At 34.7% G+C, this 20,649-nt stretch overlaps 2 protein-coding genes and 1 long non-coding RNA gene across 3 annotated transcripts; all 3 read right to left on the bottom strand.

Moving 5' to 3' along the window:
- Positions 1 to 2,419: 2,419 nt before the first annotated feature.
- On the bottom strand, positions 2,420 to 17,168 carry LOC124355419 (gamma-glutamylcyclotransferase-like). Its single transcript, XM_046806560.1, has 3 exons — positions 16,894 to 17,168; positions 13,177 to 13,310; positions 2,420 to 2,758 (listed from the first exon to the last, which is right to left on the bottom strand). Exons 1-3 carry the CDS (start codon positions 16,996 to 16,998, stop codon positions 2,479 to 2,481), a joined length of 519 nt encoding a protein of 172 aa, XP_046662516.1. The 5' UTR covers positions 16,999 to 17,168; the 3' UTR covers positions 2,420 to 2,478.
- LOC124355420 lies at positions 6,379 to 7,900 on the bottom strand. Its single transcript, XR_006921763.1, has 2 exons — positions 7,137 to 7,900; positions 6,379 to 6,734 (listed from the first exon to the last, which is right to left on the bottom strand). It is a non-coding gene; the product is annotated as an uncharacterized LOC124355420 (long non-coding RNA).
- A 1,795-nt stretch (positions 17,169 to 18,963) lies between the features above and the next one.
- Positions 18,964 to 19,650, bottom strand: LOC124356007. Its single transcript, XM_046807151.1, has 2 exons — positions 19,543 to 19,650; positions 18,964 to 19,258 (listed from the first exon to the last, which is right to left on the bottom strand). Exons 1-2 carry the CDS (start codon positions 19,569 to 19,571, stop codon positions 18,964 to 18,966), a joined length of 324 nt encoding a protein of 107 aa, XP_046663107.1. The 5' UTR covers positions 19,572 to 19,650.
- Between the last annotated feature and the right edge of the window lie 999 nt (positions 19,651 to 20,649).

Here is a 20,649-nt window from a genome sequence, read left to right as displayed (position 1 = left end):
GTGATGTGATTTGTGTGGTGTTGATTTATTACCTTTGGTATATAATGTCAAAAAAAACTAAGTGGTGCTGAGTATCTGAAACGAAGGTTAGAGAAAGGTCACGAAGAAAAATCTTGAACTTAAGAAAGTTAAAGAAGTTATCTACCTACTTTTCGAGGGACACTTCAGTAGTTGCAGTTTCTCAAGAACCCACTTGTAGCTCACAAGTACCTACAAGCGATGAGGACTTGGAGCAAACGGTTCGGACTTGGTTCATGTAGGCTTACCTGAAGATGCAGAAGACCACGTCCTTCTTCAGGAACCTTTTTCTAAGGTAGGCCTAGTTAAAGCTGAAGGTACTGATTGCGAGTTGAACCTTAAAGAAAATGTAACAGCTGTTATAAGTTCTTCTGATAAGGGTAATTTTGAAAACACTCTTACAGCCAAACAAAAACGGCAAATAATAAAATTAGGCCCTCATCAGCCTAAAGGGCCATTTTCAAAAAGAATCAGAAGGGAGAAATAAAAATAGGGGATTTGACGAGAAATGGTATTTTCAAAAGAATAAAGAAAACCAATTGAGAATAAAACGTAATTGGTTATGCTATTCAAACATCCTCATATGTTTGCTATTGTCAGCCATGCTGGCTTTTCAATATGGCCTATACTGATGTGGGATTTTCGAAAGGTACGTCTGATTGGGCACATTTAGGTCGAAACATAAAAGACCATGAAGAAGATTCGCAAAGTCATGCAATTGCGTGTGAAATATACTATCGCTGGCAGTTAGGCCTAACAGTTGATAGTGAGAATCTGGAGGAGATTAAAAAAGCCACTGATTACTGGAGACAAGTTTTAAGGCTAGTGGTGGACGTCATTATTACGTTACCTACAAACGACTTACCACTGAGAGAGCACAGATTGTGTAATGACGATGAAGATGCAACTAAAATCGAAAGGAAATTTCCTTGAGATAATACATATGCTAGCAAGATATGACCAGGTCCTTGCAGATTTAATTAAGTTACCAAAACGTAGTGTTAACTACCTTAGTCTCAGATTCAAAAATTAGCTGATCAACCTGATTTCCAAAGAGATAAAAAAAGAAATCAAGGAAGAAATGAAAAAAGTCCCTATGTGTCTATTATATTTGATACAACTCAAGATATAGCGAAAACCGACCAGCTGAGTACAGTGTTTCGTTATATAAAGATAAAAACTGACGAAGGCGACAGGCCAGTACAACTAGTCATAGAAGAAGCGTTCGGGGGCTTTTTGGAAGTGGAATATGCGAGTTGGTTTTGTAACTACTTAACTACTATGTTTCACGTTTTAGATAATGTTGCTCAAGTTTTAAACTAGGGTTTTCAATACATATTTATTAAATATATTGGAATTTGTACCTTTCATTCCAAACCCTATGGAATTGAATTGAGATTTAAATACATATTGCTATACACGTAAACTAGGTCTCTTACAAGGAACAAAACTGTATAAAGAATAGTAGACTGTAAGTTATTATAAAAAATGATGTTTGGTCAAAGACGCCTTACATTGCTGATGAAAAATGATGGCCAAGAAAGGTTTGTTACGGTAGTGAGGTGAACTGTCGGCACTGATTGATCATGTAAGTAAAAGTTGGGGAAGGGGCGCCAGCGACTGAGTCGCTCCATGGCGCCAAAATCCTCACTACGCGACTGAAAGGAAATGACATAGTAAGCTGGCAAACAGCCGATACATTTATAAGGTCAATTTTTGTAAACGTTTCAACTTTATTGGACTTTCTTTGGACAGTTAGTTTCCACAGGCATAGCATAGATAATATATGAGTGGGGGTCATGTTTGATGAAGTAAAAATCTTCACCAAGTGCTACCACGAAGGCAATTGCAATAAGCTAAATATACCTAAAATAGATAAACAGTATCCATGATTATAGTATAATTAAAACAAGAAATGCATACATTATAAATAAAATATACTAATTTACAGCTGATGGAACATGAGCCAACATTTGAAAATTAGTACGTTTATGAATTTTATGTTCATTCCTGTTGGATTTCTTATTTGTAATAATTGTTAGAGTACATTCTTAAGGCCTTTACTAAAACCTTTGATGGTATAACAATGTTATAGTAGGTTTTGGTTGTGTGCTTCATAGCGTAAAAGGCACCACTTGTTTTTCTACACCATCATTGACAAAGTGAAACTGACGTCCATTTACTCTTATGTCCAAGGTATTGATGTTTGGCCGACCCACAACTTACAATTGAATTGATAAATTGTATTTTTCTGTTACAGTTATCATTTCCTTTGACATAATAAACTTGGATAATAATAGACACGTGGCAATACTTAGGAGCTTCCATACTGCTGAAGAATTTACATGAAAAACAAAATAAGTAAGAACATAAAATGGGATTAAAATCACAATATACCGTAGACAGGCTAAAACATTGATTACTTGTAAATATCACAATATATTTGGAAGAACACCATGATCAGTCAGCGTGATGATCGACAGGGCCACTATAGCCATTATTTGGAATGTTCCGGAGTTGTTCGATGTAGTAGGCGGGTAGACCGCTCTCCTCGGCCCCCGCCACAATGGTGTCCATGTACACCTTGCTGGGTTGTCGGTGTGGAGGCAGACTCTCCCCTTCGCTCAAGGCCGGGGGTTGGTCCACCAACTGATATGTGCGACACTGTACCGTCGCGCCATCTGGCCGTTCCACAGACGCGGTCACCACTTCGTATACCCCCTGTGACACACCTTCCTGCCTGTAGCATGGTTTTCATCAACATAAATCATATTTAGCATCTTTACAAGACAATCTTAGTATGTGGCACTTTTTTAATAATATTTATGATAGTATTATCACCTTGAATCTTGCATCCTGAAAAAGCTAAATAGTAGAAACATAAAGCACGATGAGTGGGCTTCCGACTACTTAATTTCTCTAATTAATAGGGAACCACACTTATTAAATTTTTTCTAAGGACAGGATTATTATGCTTTTTAAAATCAAATATAAGTATTTTTGGAATGATGACACAACAAATAAATATGGACCAACTCAGTTATTATTCTAAGATAGTTGAGAATAGTAATTGGGACTCAGAGAAATACCGGGAAAACTACCTGTTTTCTGTTTTTTAACTGGGAAAAGTACTTGGGAGTTTTTATTGATCAACATTTAAAATGGAACCACCATGTTAACTACTTAGTTAAAAAGCTGAGAAAGGTGTATTATTCCCTGTACTTTATGTTGAGTTCAACTCCATACCTCTTTAGTGGTCTAGGTATCTCTGATGTTGTTGCTTTTAAATTTCTTTGTTACCGACTTTTTTTATCTCTTTATTTAGACGTAGACTTCAGATTACAGGAGTCAAAGATTCTGACAATGTCAAATTTCAGACCCTACTCCAAGCGGAAGGTGAAATGGAGCTAAAAATCGACATTTGCATTACATTCTTTTAACTTTAAAATTTTCTTAATTTTGAGATATATGATCAATAATTCACATGCCTGCAAATATAACAAAATAAGAATTGTTAAGAAAATCCGGTGGATTTTTCCTGTTGCAATCCCCAAATACTTTACAAATTGATTACAAACCAACCTGTGTAAATATTTGGAAACTGTCCAGGTACTCAAAAGTAAAACATATCTTAACAATAAATAAAAAAAAAAATTAAAGATATTATTAAAATAATATTGTAAAATACTAGAGAGGTTTCAGATAATGCATATTTGAAGATACATCAGGAAAGAGTTCAGATATATCTGGTTTCTGACAGGGTTCACTAAAAAGTTCAATGATAATCTTATTCAGGATAGTACAGTAGTATCCACCAGGTAAGTCGTGTGTATCTTTGATGTACTACAACACATTTGAGCAAAGCTCTGAAAAATTATAAACACTGAGGTACTTTAAACTTTTATTATATGATTAGCAAGCAAAATTAATTTTATTTAATTGTCCCTAGCAGTGCAGGTAGTAAAAATAATTTAATATTTTATCATTTTAAGATTTTTCTTGCTGATTTGTTTTTTTGTTGTAATGATATGTATACCGGTATACTTGTGGACACTCTAATCCAAAACGTGCAATTTCATGTCAGATAAAAAATATAATTACATATACTTCAATACTTAAATATTTACAACGCTTAAAATGCTATTGTTATTCAATATGGGGTAATATGGTTTAAAGGTGATAACTATATAGTCTTGAGAGTTAGTAACGCACGTTTTATAAATTGTTTGATGCACCTTAAACCTTTGATTTAATAGTATCTATTGGATGGGTAAACAGGTAGTTGGCTGGACCTAGTTGGGACAACAGATACTGCGCATAGGAAAAAGGTTTAACCCAAAAAAAAAAGTGTTTGGTTCAGAAGCCAACAAACAGAAATCAAAATTTAAAGTAATTAAAAAGAAAAAAAATAAACTCAGCAGACACTTTTGAGCTGGTTAACATTTCAATAAGAATATCTCCATGTTTAATTAAAAATACAAAATGAAATGTTTAAAATGTTACAAAATGATTTACACTGACATTTTTACGATGTCTAATTTTATACAATATAAAATATTTACAAAAAGCCAGGGACTTTTTTAGTTAAATTATTGAAAATCACAACAATAAATGCTGCTTTTAATAGAGGTCACTGGCGTAGCTAGGTCTTTCTCATTGACTGTTGTCGGTTACGTGATCTTGTACAACTGTACTGGTTGTACATTTTCAATATATGTATTTCAGTAAAATTGAAAGAATAGATGGAATTTACAGTTTAACAGATCAAAGAAAAAAATAACTGATTTGGATTAACATTAAAAATTATATGATTGGTATTGATGACAAATGTTATTAATGCATTATAATTATAAAAAATATGTTATCCACGTAAACTTGATTAAGTATTGAAGTGTATTATTAATTTTCACCTCTTCACCACTATCTTCCGATTCTTCAACTGTAGACTCGTCAACTGAAAACACTTTTTGATCGTAATAAATTCCTTTATCATCTGAACAAATCAAACATAATTTACACTATTATGTGACAAAGCATGTGAAAAATCAAAGTACAGTAATTGAAAAATACCCACCACCTTTGTTATCAGCATTGTTTCTGGGAGTTTGACTAGTTGCTTCTGAAATAGTTTGTGGCATACAATTACCCTCAAACCATTAAAGTCATATTTATCGTCTTTTATAGTCCGATTGTGTCTTTTAGGCAACAAATATGTTGGAGTACTCAGTTGAGCCTTTTTCCAAATACTTGTTACATATTGCGTCTGCAACAGATGTTGGTGTAGTTCTGCCTTACGTGATGGTAAATTTGGAGCATCATATTTGAGCAGATTTTGTACACAGAAAATACACCTGTTGGATTTGTAGGTGGAACATAACTTCTGGAAGCAAGTGTTATTAAAATTGCCAATGTTTTTGTAGCCGTGTAATTCGCAGACAGACTTTTCAAGTATCGCAAACGTTTTATACTGCAGTTCAGGCTTGGCAAGGTCGGTTAGTGCACTTTGGTAATCCACATTGTTTTTAATAAATTGAAACACCATTTTTTCCCCTTACAAAAAATGAAGGTAATGGCATGAAATCCGGGGTAAGCTTGTGACTATTGTAGATCCTTATTCTGTGTATGTAACTGTGTAATATTTATTATTATTCATCTTTTATTACCAGCTCCATAACCTGAAGCAGCTCTTTCAGTTGAAATATTGAATAATTGCTTTTCATCAAGCTCTCTATAAAATGGGTTCATTAACTTAAAGAAGCCACCGATAAATTTTTAAGTTGACCCAAATCTCACTTAGCCCAGGGTTCACAGAAGCTTCATCAACATCTAACAATAGTTCTACTTCGAATACTGCAAAATTTTCATCCAAGATACCACAGACATCTTGGTAAATAATACCAACAGTATCATGCAGAGCATCTTTACCAGAAGTATCAACAAATCGATTAAAATCAATCTTTTAGTACGTCCGATGGATTTTCTGGTAATGGCTTCTTTTCAATGTTTAATATTTTTAGTAACAAAATGTTGGCGACATTTTTAACAATGTCTCTTTTCTCTAATAAAGAAAATAAATACTCGTCAATCCCACGACCCTTAGGCCCTTTATTTTTTTGTGGTGCATTATTGTTACTTTCAGTAAATCACTGTATTTTATTTACAAACTTCTTGAAGAAACTCTGACCTAAGTCACCATCAAATTTGTCTCCATTGTCAGCACTTAACTTCTTTAACGTATCAATATTTACACGAAAAGAAAAAAGCATTTCCTGTTTCCAACAATATTTTCATCAACGAAAGCGCAAACTTTTTTGGTGTATCTTGAAATTGATGTGGAGAATTAACATATTCAACTCGACATTTACTGTGAGTTTTAAAATTTATTAAGCTTTATAATGGTTTACATATAACCTTTTCTTCTAGAGATTCTATGTATGGTTCAAGAGTTTTGAGAAGAGCATCTTTTTGAATGTAATATAATTGTTCATGCCGACCTTTAAAGTTTTGCGAACTTTGGAGCAAAAAATTACAAAAATCTGTGTTTTCAGACATTGCATCAGGATGCACTGTTGTATGTTGAGAATTCTGACCTTAACTTTCAGACTGACTCAATAGTTTCAGCAGACTGGCAATCTTCACTGTTGAAACCAACATCCTCTTCAAGCGGAACCCTGTTTGCTCACTTCCAACAACTTTCTTGCTTGATGGAGAAATGCCTACAGAAATAAAAACTTTATAAGAATTTTTTTATGATTATTATGACAAAATTGACATAAATTAAAATGAAATCTAATGACATAAAATGAAATCTAAAAGGTTTGAGTATTGAAAGTGAGGTTGGTGCAAAAATTTTAGTACATACTAATATGTCTTGATCCATGGAATCCATGGTCTTGATTCTATTGATAAAAAAACTTCATGCTTAAAGATTAAAAAGAGATATGGGTGCAGCTGCCTTATGTTACATCAAAATGATTGATTTCACTTACTTGAAAAATTTTGTTAGAATTACAAAAAAGCACTAATGTTTCAGTATGGAACTATTTTAACATTGGAATTTAAACTGTATATAAAATGGCTGTATATAAATTTTACAATAATTAAGTTTTGTACAATACCTGATGGAGAAGAAGTCTCTGGATACATTGTTGACAAATTTTTCTTGCATTGTTCTTGAGAAATTGGTGTAACATTTCAGATGATAACCCTCCTTAGTAGAAACTAGCGATAGTAAAATCACATCATTATGTTTCAAATTCAATTCTTGGTGGATTTTCAATGCTACTCGACAGTTATTTAAAGTTTTATCAGAGAATATAATAACCTTCCTGACCTCTTTCTGTTTGCATAAAATCCATGACTCAGACTTACGTTCCTAAAATTATTCTTCCATTTTGATAAGAGTATTTTATTTTTAAATGTACTGTCTATTGACAGATATCTAATTTATAAATATAGTTTAATATTAACAAAAATTTGATAAATTTAAGCACTCAAAAACAAACACATGTGGTCTCAACAATGTATGAATGGTTAACTAAAAATGTATCCAGCACAGCTGTACAAGATCACGTCACCAACAACAGCCAATGAAAGCGCAGATACGCCAGTGACCGGTGCTCTCAGTCACGACTAGGTGCTGCATATCTCTTTCTAGTAAGAGCAACATTTTTTTTTCTGTTTTCCAATAATTAAACCTCCAAAACAAGTCTGGTTTTTAGTAAATATTTAATATTATATAATATTAAGATGTGGTAAAAACATTAGTGTAAATCATCTATATATAATGTTTGCCTGTATGTCCTTTATAGAATCGTAAACTATTTGACAGATCGTTATAAAAATTTGTATGTATATTTATTTTTCCACAGAGAAGGTTTATATGCTATGCCCATTGATGTAATTCATCACCAGGCGCACTGCAAAAGATAAAAGTTTTCAAAATGCCTGCACACTATCAACTGCAATTACAAGACAGTTACGTATATTAAATAGCCAAACACTGTTTTAAGGCGCTAAGTTATGATGTTTATTTGTCTTTAAGATACATTTCTGGTTGAACTTAGAGCTTGAATGTTAGACCACTTTATAATAAAGTTCAATCAATCAATCAATCAATCAATCAAAATGCTTTATTTACAATTTCATCAAGAAAATGTAATGGCGTCAAAATACAGAATTGTCTTCATGCTTCTTGCTTTACAAAATTAGTAGGTTTGTGTCATGGTGAAGAATTCCTCCAATGTGTATAGCGGTCGTTCCACCAGCCAGTCCTGTAGTTGTCTCTTCAGTTGTTGGGGTGTTCAGGTTCTTCAGTGATTCTGGTAGTGCATTATACAGTTTACGTGCCGATGTACTACGGCTTCTTGCTGTTACTGTGTAGTGTGGTGTAGTGGAAGTATGTAGTCTTTTGCTCGTCTCGTGTTGTAGTGGTGGATATTCTCCCCTCGTCTGTAGTCCTGCTGGTGTGTGTGGGGTAACAACAGTGTGGATATAGAGACTTATCACTGTTAGAATTCCTAGTGCTTTGAAAGATTTCTCTACAACTCTCTGTTGGTTTTAGATCAGCAAGTGTTCTTATTGCTTTCTTTTGTAGGACTAGGATTCTATTTAGGTTTTGTTTTGGTTGTGCCACCCCACACTATCAAACCATACCTAATGTGGGATTCAAATCAAGGCGTTAGTAGGCTGCTGCTTTGCTATATCGAGTCCTCCAATCCACTTCATTTCCTTCTCACAACAAAAAAACTCTCTGATGCCAGCTTCTTGCTCAAAATTATTGACATGAGTAGTCCAGGAAAGATCAGAGTCTATGGTGTAACTCCCAGTAATTTGGCTTCTTTTTCTACCAAGAGATCAGGAATTTTTGGTATCTCGTCCAGTCGCCTACTAAAGTTTATGCAGGTTGTCTTTTTTGGATTTATTACCAGGTCGTTTTGGAGACAGTAGTGAAGTGTTTCTTGCGTTGATGATATTATGTCAGAGTGGAGCTCTTCAGCAGTATTTGTGGTTAGAAGGAGAGTAGTGTCATCGGCATACATTAACAGAGTTGTTTATAATTTATGGAAATTTGGAAAATCATTGGTAAAAAGGACAAACAGAAAAGGGCCAAAACTGAGCCTTGTGGTACTCCTCTATTTTGGAGGGTTGAAAGGTGGATTTGAAGGATGTCTTCTTACCATTTGTTGATGTTTGTAATTCTACAAGCTGTTGGCGTCCTTATAGGTAGGTAACTCGCTATCCAGTTCCCCGACCCTCCCCTGACACCCAGAGTTGCCAGTTTAGTTAGAATGAGGTCGTGTCCCAAGCAGTCGAAAGCTTTGCTATAGTCAACCATAACAGCTGCTACAAGTTTGTTGTCCTCCAGCTGATCTGTGACAATATTCAACTAGGCTGACTAATGCACTTAGTGTTGATCTTCCTTTTAAGAAGCCGTGCTGATGTTTTGTTAGCAGCTCTTGGTTTTGCAGATGTTCAGTCATCCTTTTGATTGCAATTTTTTCTATTATTTTTGAAAATGTGGTTATCATGAAATTGGCCGATAGTTCTCTAATTTTTGTAGTTGTTCCAGTCTTGTGTTTTGGGTAAATCTTCGATAATTTTTAGTAATGATGGGAGAAGTGTCCTTGTTCAAATGATTTTATTTATCACAGCAGCAAGGGGGGGCAGCGAGTTGTTCAGCACAATGCTTGACAGCCCTGGATGGTACCTCATCCAAACCACATGATAATTTTGATTTGAGAGAGCTAATTATTTCTAAAACTTCTTTTTCATTAGTTGGAGCAAAGTTGAACACTTCGATGTATTGCCTAATGGGAGGGTTTTGAATGACTGCGGGGACATAATGCAGATCATTTCTGTTTTTTAATCAGTGTATTTTCTGCTACTTCTGCCAAAAAATTTATTTAGGTTTTCAGCAATCAACGAGGGATTGTTTTCAAATGTACCATTTATTTCCATTTGAAGAGGTGTTACACTTGGATTTTTAGCCTGCTTCTCTGAGTTTATTATGGTCCACAGTGCTTTTGATTTATTGTCGGATTTATTTATGTATTCTGTTGCTGCAGTACGTTTAAGGTTTCTAAGCTTGAGGTCGTAGTCTTTTTTCTTAGTGATCATTTCAGCCTTATCTGCAGCATTGCCAGTTACTTCATATTTCCGAAAGGCCCTGAGAAAAATTTATTTCAATCTCCTGGCTTCTTCATCGTACTTGCCATTTTGCTTAGATCTTTTTTTGGTTCTTGATTTCTTATTTGGGCAAGTTAAGTCCAGATTCAGCCTTACATTCCTGTAAAAGGCATTGTACATTTCTTCAGCATCAGGCTCATTATACACACAGCTCCAGTCTACTTTTATAAGCTCCGTTTTAAGATTTTGAAGATTTTGTTTACTGAAATTTCTTCTGTGTTCACTCACTGATGTTTGTGGGATTTTACTTTCTAGGTGTAAAAGACATTGTTGGCCTGTGTGATCTGATAAGCCTGTTTGAAAAATATTGAATTTGACAGTTGAATTGGGCATGTTAGTGCATATGCAGTCTATAGATGATTTGCAAGTGTTAGTTATGCGTGTTTCTGGGAGAGGGAGGCGTATTATTTCCATGACTTAGCAGCTCTTCTTCAAAATGTTGGTTTTCTGGATTGTCAGTTAGTCTGTCAAAATTAACGTCACCCATTAAAAGTATTGGATTTGTCTCTGCTCGAATATTTTTCCAGGATACTAGCTATCATCTCGATTGCTTTGTTTACTTTGTCCTCCTGGAGGTCTATAAACTCCCAATATATGTAGTGATTGTTTGTTAATTTTGATCTTTATCAAGGCTGCTTCACACACTAATTCTATGCAGTAGTTGGCAATATCCGCTGCTTCTCCCTCAATGCCTGATGTTTCCTCCAGATATATCGCAACTCCTCCAAGTTTATGATTGCCTCTGCTGAAAGCTGTAATTAGTTTATATCCATGAATTGATATTGAGCGTAGATTATCTTGATTTAGCCCATGTTCAGTTTAATATCAGTACTGTTGGGCGCAACTGGTTCAGAAAGTGATTTTAGCCTCTCAACTTTTTTAGACAGTCCCCCTTATATTTTCTGGTGGAAAATTGAGATTTCTCTGAGGCTAGGCTGAGTCCTTTTTTTCAGAGTGGAGTTGATGAAAAATTCCTGTGGTTTTGTATGTTTTTGTGTCTTTCCTGTTTTGGTTGGCAGTTTTCTAAAAAAGCGTTTTCATTTTTGAGGCGACTTCCATATTGATATATATTTGTGGGGGTTGACTTCGGTTAGAAAAGTTTTTTACTGATGGGTTTATTTTGGCGTTGCTGGGTTTGAAAAATGGTCATTTTTCTGAGCATCCCTTGAGGGCTTCAAGTTCTCTAGTTACAAACTCCTCAAGGGTTTTCTCCACTTGGGAGGATTTTAGCACTCAGTGGTGGTTTTTTCTCTCTTCTGATCCCTTCAATTAATCCTTCATTACAGTAGTCCTTCTCAAGCCTGTTTCTACATTGGCAGGTTCTTCATGCCGAGCTTTTGTTTTTTGGCTACTTGGAGAGATACACTGAAATGGTTCCTCTCCTTCCCAGTTTGTTTTTTTGCTCTTACTTATGTTATGGTTTTTTAGAAACAAGGAAGACTCTTTGCAGTGGGTGTACTTTGTGTGAGTGCTGGTGGTGTTGCAGGGTTTGTTTGTTCACCTTGCTTAAGCAGTTTTTCTTGCAAAGTTACCACAGAGCATTCTAGTTGGTCTTGTCGAATCTTCAGTTGAGTCAGCTCAATTAATAGCGAGGGCAGGAGTAGTTGGGAACATAAAATTCTGAGTAATCTGTTTGTGTTTCTGAAGCGCTAGTGAGTTTAGGTGTCTGAGGTAGGCCCGTTTTGTCCAGATCTCTTTGTCCAGATTTTTTCTCTTTTGAGATTAAGGATTATTTGTTCTAGTTCTAATATTTTATTTGCTTGTTCATCAAAAATGAGAGTCTGTGTCTTGTGTCATGATCCTCGTTAAAAAGTTCTGTAGTTCTTGTCTATTTTGTTTTTTCCTTTGCGATCTGGGCTATAGCTTCTTGTAGTTTTCTTCCGATTCTTCAATTTTTTGTAGGTATTTTTCCTCGGCTTCAGTTCGATCTTCCAGTGTTGCCTCCAGTTCAGCAAGTTTTAGCCTCCAGCGCTGAGTTTCGGGTGCTTAGGTCCTCAGCATCCTTTTTCAGCTCCAAGTTTTCAGCCAAAAGAAGACTGCCCACCTCTGCTGCCAATGCCAGAGATGTCTCAAGATCATCTTCCTCTTGTCCCTCTTGATCTTTTACCTTTGTTTTTACAGCACTCAAGCTCAGCTCCAGATCAGATATAACTGTGTTTCTATTTTCCTTGACCTTGTGGTATCCTGATGGGCTGGGTGTCTTAAATGTGGGACGTTGTTCTGCTTCTCCTATTGCCACAAAGGTTAAATTCTGACATAGAGCCGTTTTGGGCAGTCATTGAGGTCTTACAATTTTCACATGTCCATGTTTTTATTTCATCTTGGGTCAATTTTTTTAGGTGCTTGTCAGATATATTCACAGTTCATGTACATGTACAATGGCTATAAACATAACACAAAATTTCTTGATCGTAGCAACAAGGCAAACTCTAAAAGGCAATCATCGTTGGGAATTTAATTCATTTGAACCAGAAGTCCACATGCACGGGCAAAGCTTATGAAAAGCATGTAAAGCCGCGGGAAACAGCTAGTTTGTAATACTTAAAATTCATTTTGCATTTTTAATAAAACAAGTAGAGATGTTTTCATTAAATGATAACACCATCAAAAGTGTCTGCTTCATTAATTTTGTCTTTTAATTAATTACTTTATGTTTTGATTTCTGTTTGTTGGCTTATGAATACTTTTTTGGGCTAAATTTTTTTACAGCCTTTTTCCTAGGTGCAGTACCTGTTCTCCTCAGGCAGGTGAAGCCAACACGTTTACCTGTTTACCTATCCAATAGATACTATTGAGCAAAATTTTAAGGTGCATCAAACACTCCATGAAACATGGGTTACTACCTCTTGGACTAATATATACTTCTCATGGTCTTGTGCCAGGAGGGACATTTAGATCACTAACTGACTGACTATAGGTGTGTGGTACAATCTATTCTGAAATGAACATAATTACACAAAATACACTTACCTATCTAATGAAGACATATTATCGTTGTGAATCTCCCACATTGCTCCCCACACACAGCTGCCACTGTCAGGCACTATAGTAGCAGCTGCACCTCCCCATCTCTTGGACTTGTAGTTGAAGTCTAGCCTGTAATGCTGGAAAAATAGCACCCTATAAGTTTGTAGTGTTTCAAATATCTAAATGTTTTTACTGACATAACTATAGTGATATATAGCGGAGGTTTTTTTGAACTTTTTAGTTATCTCGATGATGCTGTTGTAGAAATCCTAGTTTTGTATGGCAATGTAATGGTATCTAGTGACTTTGTTGGTGCCACTGCTATGTATGCCGAGTGTGTGATATTATCCACTATGATAATACACTATTGGTGACATCTTAGCAATAAGGGATCATATGTCATGAAGCACTTGCCACAAAATGTTCAAACTGTCTCGTAAGCACTGGATAACTTGTAGATCGAGAAGTTGTAAGGAATTTGAGTGACTATTCAAGCTAGAAAACTGACCAAGATATTGTACACTAACAAAAAAAAAACTCCCAAAATTTAAAAGGTGAGATAAAAGAAATTTTACTGATTACTCCGGAAGGATAGCAAAATTAAAATTAAAATTACACGAAAGGTAGCTATTTCAGCAAAAACTGTGTCTGCCCTATTTCGCTAGTTTCTTGAAACCCGCTTATGATTATGACTCCCAAGGTAGATTATGATCGTTGTAAACCACACCCTCCACCTTAGGGCACAGATTATCTATCAATGTTAGGCTGGACTTGGACCTCTGAGCTGGCTGGATTTATTGTACAATAATAATAAGAGTCGCAGAAATAGCTTCCACAAAAAGTGAGCCAAGATGAGAGGCAGCTCTATACGGAAATCGATACCTCCTCGGACGTGGTCTTGTATGTGTACACAGATATTGGTCTATACGCTTAATTCCAAAGTTCTTGCTCATCAACTCAAGCTCGTCACCAAAATCATAGAGAGCATTGTAGCAATCACACAGAACTGATGCACAAAAACAATGATGCTACTACTCCTCACAGCATAGTCGTGAAATGTAATTATTTGAAACTATTATTTATTACAACTTGTACAAAGTTATATTTAAGTTTGTTTTGTATTAATTTAAAATTTGCTAATTAAGTGTTGTACGACTTGTGTTGCAAGATAATTAGGAAGTTACAATATGCTTAGGTGAAGTTTGAATATTTGTTTGCTCTATAAAGTTGTTTTGCCACCCCACATTGATAGGCGAAGGTATTCATGTCAGTATGAATCATTCTCAGAAGGTCAAACTGAACAAAAATATAGTTTTTTTGGGCCAAACCTCGCTCCTGGCTATTATTTTTATTGTTATTTTACGTATCAAAAAATGATGCAGACATCAGTTATGACACCAATATGAAGTTGATTCATCGCTATAATGGACTGCTCGAAGACTACAGGTAACATTAACATATTGTAGGCGGCGAAAAATCTCAGCTCTTTGCATTAAAATCTCACACGTTGCAATGGTGCTGCAGCAACAGACAGTCCGCAACGCTTACACACTTTACTCACATTGCCCTTACTGTTATTCTAAAACTTTATTAGGAAAAGAAAACATTTTACTTCATTTATTTGAAGTTCTGAATTGAACAAAACACACGACTGAACGCTGTTTCAAATGAAACTTATGTAGCAGAACATCTGAGCTCATTCTAACATATGTTTTATGACTGTATAAATATATCCAACAGCTTATGACACATATGCATCGCCATTTTAGTTGCGGTCATTACTTAAATAACATACAAATGATTTTATTTTGTTTTTAATTATTTTGGTCAATATTGTTATTTTATACATTCAAAATAGGTGGCAATAACTAATTATAAATACCTATAATGATATGTTTTTGTACTCGATAGATTGGATATTTGTAATTGGTAATTTGATTCCATCGTGGTGGTAGCAGCTTACTATACTGCAGTCCCTATAAATCACATTAAAATGGTGTAGTGTTTTACTCGATAAAAAAACATATTATTTTCTTCTTCAGCAAGTAATTTCTCAACAAAATGGGTAAAGAATGTTTATTTTGCACAAGTACTAACTGTTTTATAATTCCTATATTTGTGCAGGGCCTATAGCAAGCAAACTTAATTTTACATGTAAATTGGTAATAGCCTACTGGTTTGTCCATATCCTAAAAACTATTAAATTTTACATTTATAAGCACCTCAATGTTGCCACATTTATCTACAGCATATCCTCTTAATAAAGTAAACATAATAATTGATATATGTGCTATTTGTACTTCCCATAACAAAATAGCCAGCAATTTACAGTGGAAAATTTATGTGTATACCACACAAGTGTTGGAAATAGCACGACACATAACGCAGAGTCCGTTCTGCTAAATGCGGGTTTTCTGGTTAAGTTATTGAAAAGCATAAACAAAGCTTATCACCAGAAGGGGTGGAAAAATTTCATGTCTGTCTGCCAACATGATATCTTGTAAATGAACTGATATATAGATTTTAAAGTTTACAGGTAGTTTCATTTCTATTTAGGCTAAGTTCCATGATGGTGTATGTCACTCATAGGGTTAAGCTGAGCATTGACATTTGTTTTGTGGATAACCACAATGGAAACAAGAAAATAGCAGAATACATCATTTTCTAAATCAAATGAGACTTTAACATGTGACATTTTTATTCATAGAGTAAAAAAAAAAATTACAATAGAATGGGAGGTCAATTGTAAAAGCCATTGACAAGATTCGATTTCCAAGCACGCTTGTTTTTTAGTAACCTTCTTAGCTCACTAGAACTTTAATTATTTGAACACTGCTACAAAACCTAAACTTTATAAAAAAAAGAATATATATCATAAGGTAAGATATTTTTAGAACGATTTAACTTTTTGGAAACATTAAATTTTACTTGAAATTTCATTTCCAACTGGAGAGGAATGAGTTCTATGATGGTGAATGTCAAACCATGTATATTGGCTGAACATCATTGACACAATTTTGTTCTGTATGTGATTGAATTAAACGAATCTATAACGCAATTTCATTTAAGTAGTTATGCCCTATATCGAGGATTCATTACTCATGAATATTGATTATTTGATAATCATGAATATTCGAGTGTCGGTTGCTTATTATACTGAAGCCGAGGACATCGGCCATCTCACTCATTGCACAATAAGAGTACAATATCAACGACAAACTAAAAAGAAAATATTTTACTAATCATCCTCACATAAAAAAAAAAAAAACTGTGACTGCAGTTAACCTGAACTTTTCATGAGCTCTTCCCTGCTTACTATTTGTATATTTTAATTATAAAGGAAGTAGAACAAGTACAAACTCCCACATTCCTTATCATGTCGATTGGCACAGTTTCTAACCTCAACAAAGTAAATTTGGGGGGGAGAACAATTTTTTGCGACTTTTAAAATATTTTGAAATAGGCCTACATGGTTTAAAAAATATTTAACCAAAATAATAATAAAATAAAAACAACTAAATGGGGGTTTAATCCTTTTCAAAGGGATTAGGCTGTATATTTACTACTAGGCATAGGAACTCACCTTTAAAATAAAAAAAAAAAATTGATCACAGGAAATGGGTTAACCTCCAGAGCCTGGTTGTAATGTAAATATTATGCTATCAAATGGTTCACTTATGCTTAGTCTACAAGAATGTAACAATATTCCTTTGACCTAACCTTTAATTTTCCAATGCCAATCCTTGAAGCAGATGGGTTATTGATGTGGATTCTCTTCATCAGCAAATTGCTGCCATAAGCAAAATACAAAAATGTCGAACTCATTATAACACATTAAAACCTACAACAAACAAAAATAAGTGCTAAAGAAATTACTTTAAAAACTATAATTACGAGAACATCCAAGCAGAAAAGCAAACATCGGTCCTCACAATACAAAATTATGTATGCTATTGTAGCCACAACAGAATGAATAGACGATGCGAAGTGAATCAATTTAACCCATAAAGGACTGGAATTATTTTCTGTGGAATTTGAAATTATTTTGTATTTAAACCCTTTTCTATAAGCTTTTTTTGTTATTGGAAAATTATTGATTTTATTCTAGTGATGTATCTATATCGAAAATTTGTGTGTGACCATATGGTCACAGTAGGCTTTTAAGATACCTTTTCCGAATAAATAAACAACCAATCGCATTATATGAAACTTTACTTTATTATTTACTTTAAAAACCATTAAACTATTAAGTAAAGTAAAATCAGATTATTATAAAGTTTTTGTAGACTCCAGAGTGACATATATAGTAGCCTACTGCAGTTTGTGATAGTTCTCGAAACATTTTAACACACAGGCCGACGTCACATTTTTTGCAAGCTGTTCTTCCTACAGAACTGCACAATCTATTTGCGCACCTCCTGCGCTTTTCTGTTGGTATTACATAGTGATGTAGACCATCGTAGCGTCGTAGACTATTTTTATTTTTTGCAACGAAGACCTTTCTTGAAGTACTTGGGCCGGGAAGAGCTGGAGGAGTCTTGTACCTTGTTAAGTAGCATTGAACTATTTCTCTTCTAAATGTCAGTTTTGTCATTTTGTTCCCTGACAATCTGAGAAGTCGCCAAGCATTAGTGGTGCCCAGATCTATAAGCCATGTAAACAAAGGCCACCACCACTTCTTTCCCCTGATCCCAATTCTGTGGGTGCTTATGTCCTCATCCATAAGGTCCGTCCCCTCCCATGTGGTGATTATACTGTTTTATCACAAAGGGTTGTTGAATGTGGAGATATTTCTTTTCTGACTGAGAGAAGCGCTTCACACTAGCAATAGGCTCAATACCATATGATGTCGATGCGACTGTAACAACACTATTGTCTTTCCAGCGAGCGACAAATATGCCATCTTCTTTTTTCTATTTTACATTGAAAGCTTCCTCGAGATTCATTTTGCATATCTTTTTTTGATGAAAGAGGGCAGTCTTTTGGCAATCTGTTGATTCGGACAGTTTCCTGTAGAACCATAACCTCTATCTTTCAGATGTTTCATCAGTGCTGGACTTGTAAACAAATTGTCAAAAAACAACTGGTAGGGTAACTCATCTTGAGGTATTTCATCCAGCATTGATACAAGAGGAGCTGCTGATTTCCCAAATAGCTTTGAATATGTTTCATTTGTTGTTGTGTTCTTCCCTTGAAAAATCTCAAAATTGATCAAGTACCCAGTAATCAGTATTTAGGCTCCAAATCTTGTAGCCAAAACGGATAGGTTTCCCTTTCAAAAATTGCTTACATCCATGTTTGCCATAGTACTTTACCATGGACTCATCAAAACACAAAAACTCAGATGGTACAAAATTGTCAAGACATTTACATTTGAGTAAGTTCATAAGTGGCCTCATTTTCCACATTTTGTCATTTGGAATTGTCTCAGAGTTATCTGCACAGTGCAAAAAGCGCATAATTTGAATAAATCTATCACGTCTCATTGCTTGACAGACCATTTCATTTTTCATATCTAGTCCAGAATCCCAATAGCATTTCTTACCAGGCAGTTCATTGTATCCTGACAGTAACAAAATTGCTAAAAAGCATTTTCATTTCTTCCTCCGTAACCTTTGGGTCTGGGCAGTTTTTTGAATAAAGCGTACTTGTTTGTATTTTTAATAACTAGCAATTCAATAACACTGTTGTTGATGAAATAGCTCAAAAAGTTCAACTGGGCTTAAAGAACTGAACTTACTGTAGTTGTATGCTTGAAAAGCAAGAGTCTTCTGAGCTTCCATGTCGCCATCAAATCCAGGTTCGATGTTTTTTATCTTGTAGTTCCGTGCAACTTGATTCAACAAGATTACAAAGTCTTCTTACTCTTATTTCTGCGGGAGCTGATAGTTGTCCACCGTTCAAATTATTTATGGTACCACCTTCGTCTTCTGGACCAGAGTCTTCATCAGTGAGGATATCATTTTCTGGGGGGGCAATAAAGATGTCAACGTCTGAGGTGTCGAGATTCCCGTCATCAACAAAGTTTTCAATTACATCGACAGCTTCGGCTACAGTAAATCCCTCGGCCAGTGACAGTTGTTGCCTAAAACAACAAATGAAGGATAATAATGTAATATATATACCTCACAAACATGAGAGGCGAAATAAAATTACTGGTAAAAACATATTCAATATTATTGTTTTTGTTCATATGAAAGCCTACTGTGACCATATTGGTCACAGTAAAGTTTGAGGTGGCCTATATGACATAACCTAAAAACTGACATAGCATTTTCTTTAAAACATAACCAGTTAAAAGCTTATGAAATAACATAGGACATATTTCAGATATGTTTATCTTATATATAAAAAAGTTATAATACTTACAACCAATTGTTGTCAAGAAAATCAGCCATGTTGTAACATAAGTAAATTTAATACTTTACTGTTCCTCACAACTGAAACCAACCATCAAACAATAACACTACAGGTGAAGAATAAACTCTTGTTCTGTCAGCTGGCTAAGAAAAAATCAAAACCAGCTTCATGAATCAGCATACCAACCCAAAAAATAAAATACTGAAACTGTGACCATATGGTCACAGTAGTCTCTTATGGGTTAATAAGTCATTAATGATAACATTTAAAGAACTAAATAAAACTAATCATTTTTATAAAGATACAAAAATTATTTTTCCGTCTGTATCGTCAGTCCCATGCCGTGATACATCATCATCACCTGATGCTTGACAGTTGATTTATTAGATTTTAGATTAACCAGCAATGCATACAAAAATATACAGATCCGTTATTGCACTTGGGTTGGGTGAATAAAAACAAGCTTTTGATATAGCTAGGCATTTTGAGACTTTGCCTCAAGTCGATGTCAATGAACAAAGTCTTAAAATACATTAAAATCCAGATACTTTCAAGATAGACAATCTTGCATTTTAGCGGTTCCTCTAAGCACTTGCATAGTTCTAGCATTTCCGTCCTGTTGTGAACACTAGAATCTATAAACCATTTAAAATCTGCATCATAACGGTTCGTTTTTTCCCCTTTTACAGGCATTATCATAATGCACAGGTCCTTCGTGATCATTGTCCAACTAATGTTCATAATCATCAAAGAAATCCAAATTAGTTGTATGTATTAATTCAGATGTTTCCTATTCTATGTAAGTTTTCATTATTTTAACTACGTTTCTCAAATCAACCCTTCAGACAATTCTTAAGTTTCGGATATTTATTCTTCCATTGTCTTAAACTTATTTCTATTACAAGTTTCTCCCAGTTTGAAACGTTTTTCTTCTTTGGTTCTGGAAAGACTGAAAAATTTAATATCAGAATAACAGGTTGGTATTATGTAGCATGAATTCCTTAATTAACATGCTGTTCTATCATGTTATGACACAACCTCTCTGACATGACTTCTTTATAACAACTTATGTGTTATGGATATTCCAGATCCACTCGACACTAATACATGTAACTT

Source organism: Homalodisca vitripennis, chromosome 2 (genome assembly GCF_021130785.1).
Source record: "Homalodisca vitripennis isolate AUS2020 chromosome 2, UT_GWSS_2.1, whole genome shotgun sequence".
NCBI lineage: Eukaryota > Metazoa > Arthropoda > Insecta > Hemiptera > Cicadellidae > Homalodisca > Homalodisca vitripennis.
Note: the sequence above shows the minus strand (reverse complement) of the source record. Positions and strands in the feature narration are given on the sequence as shown.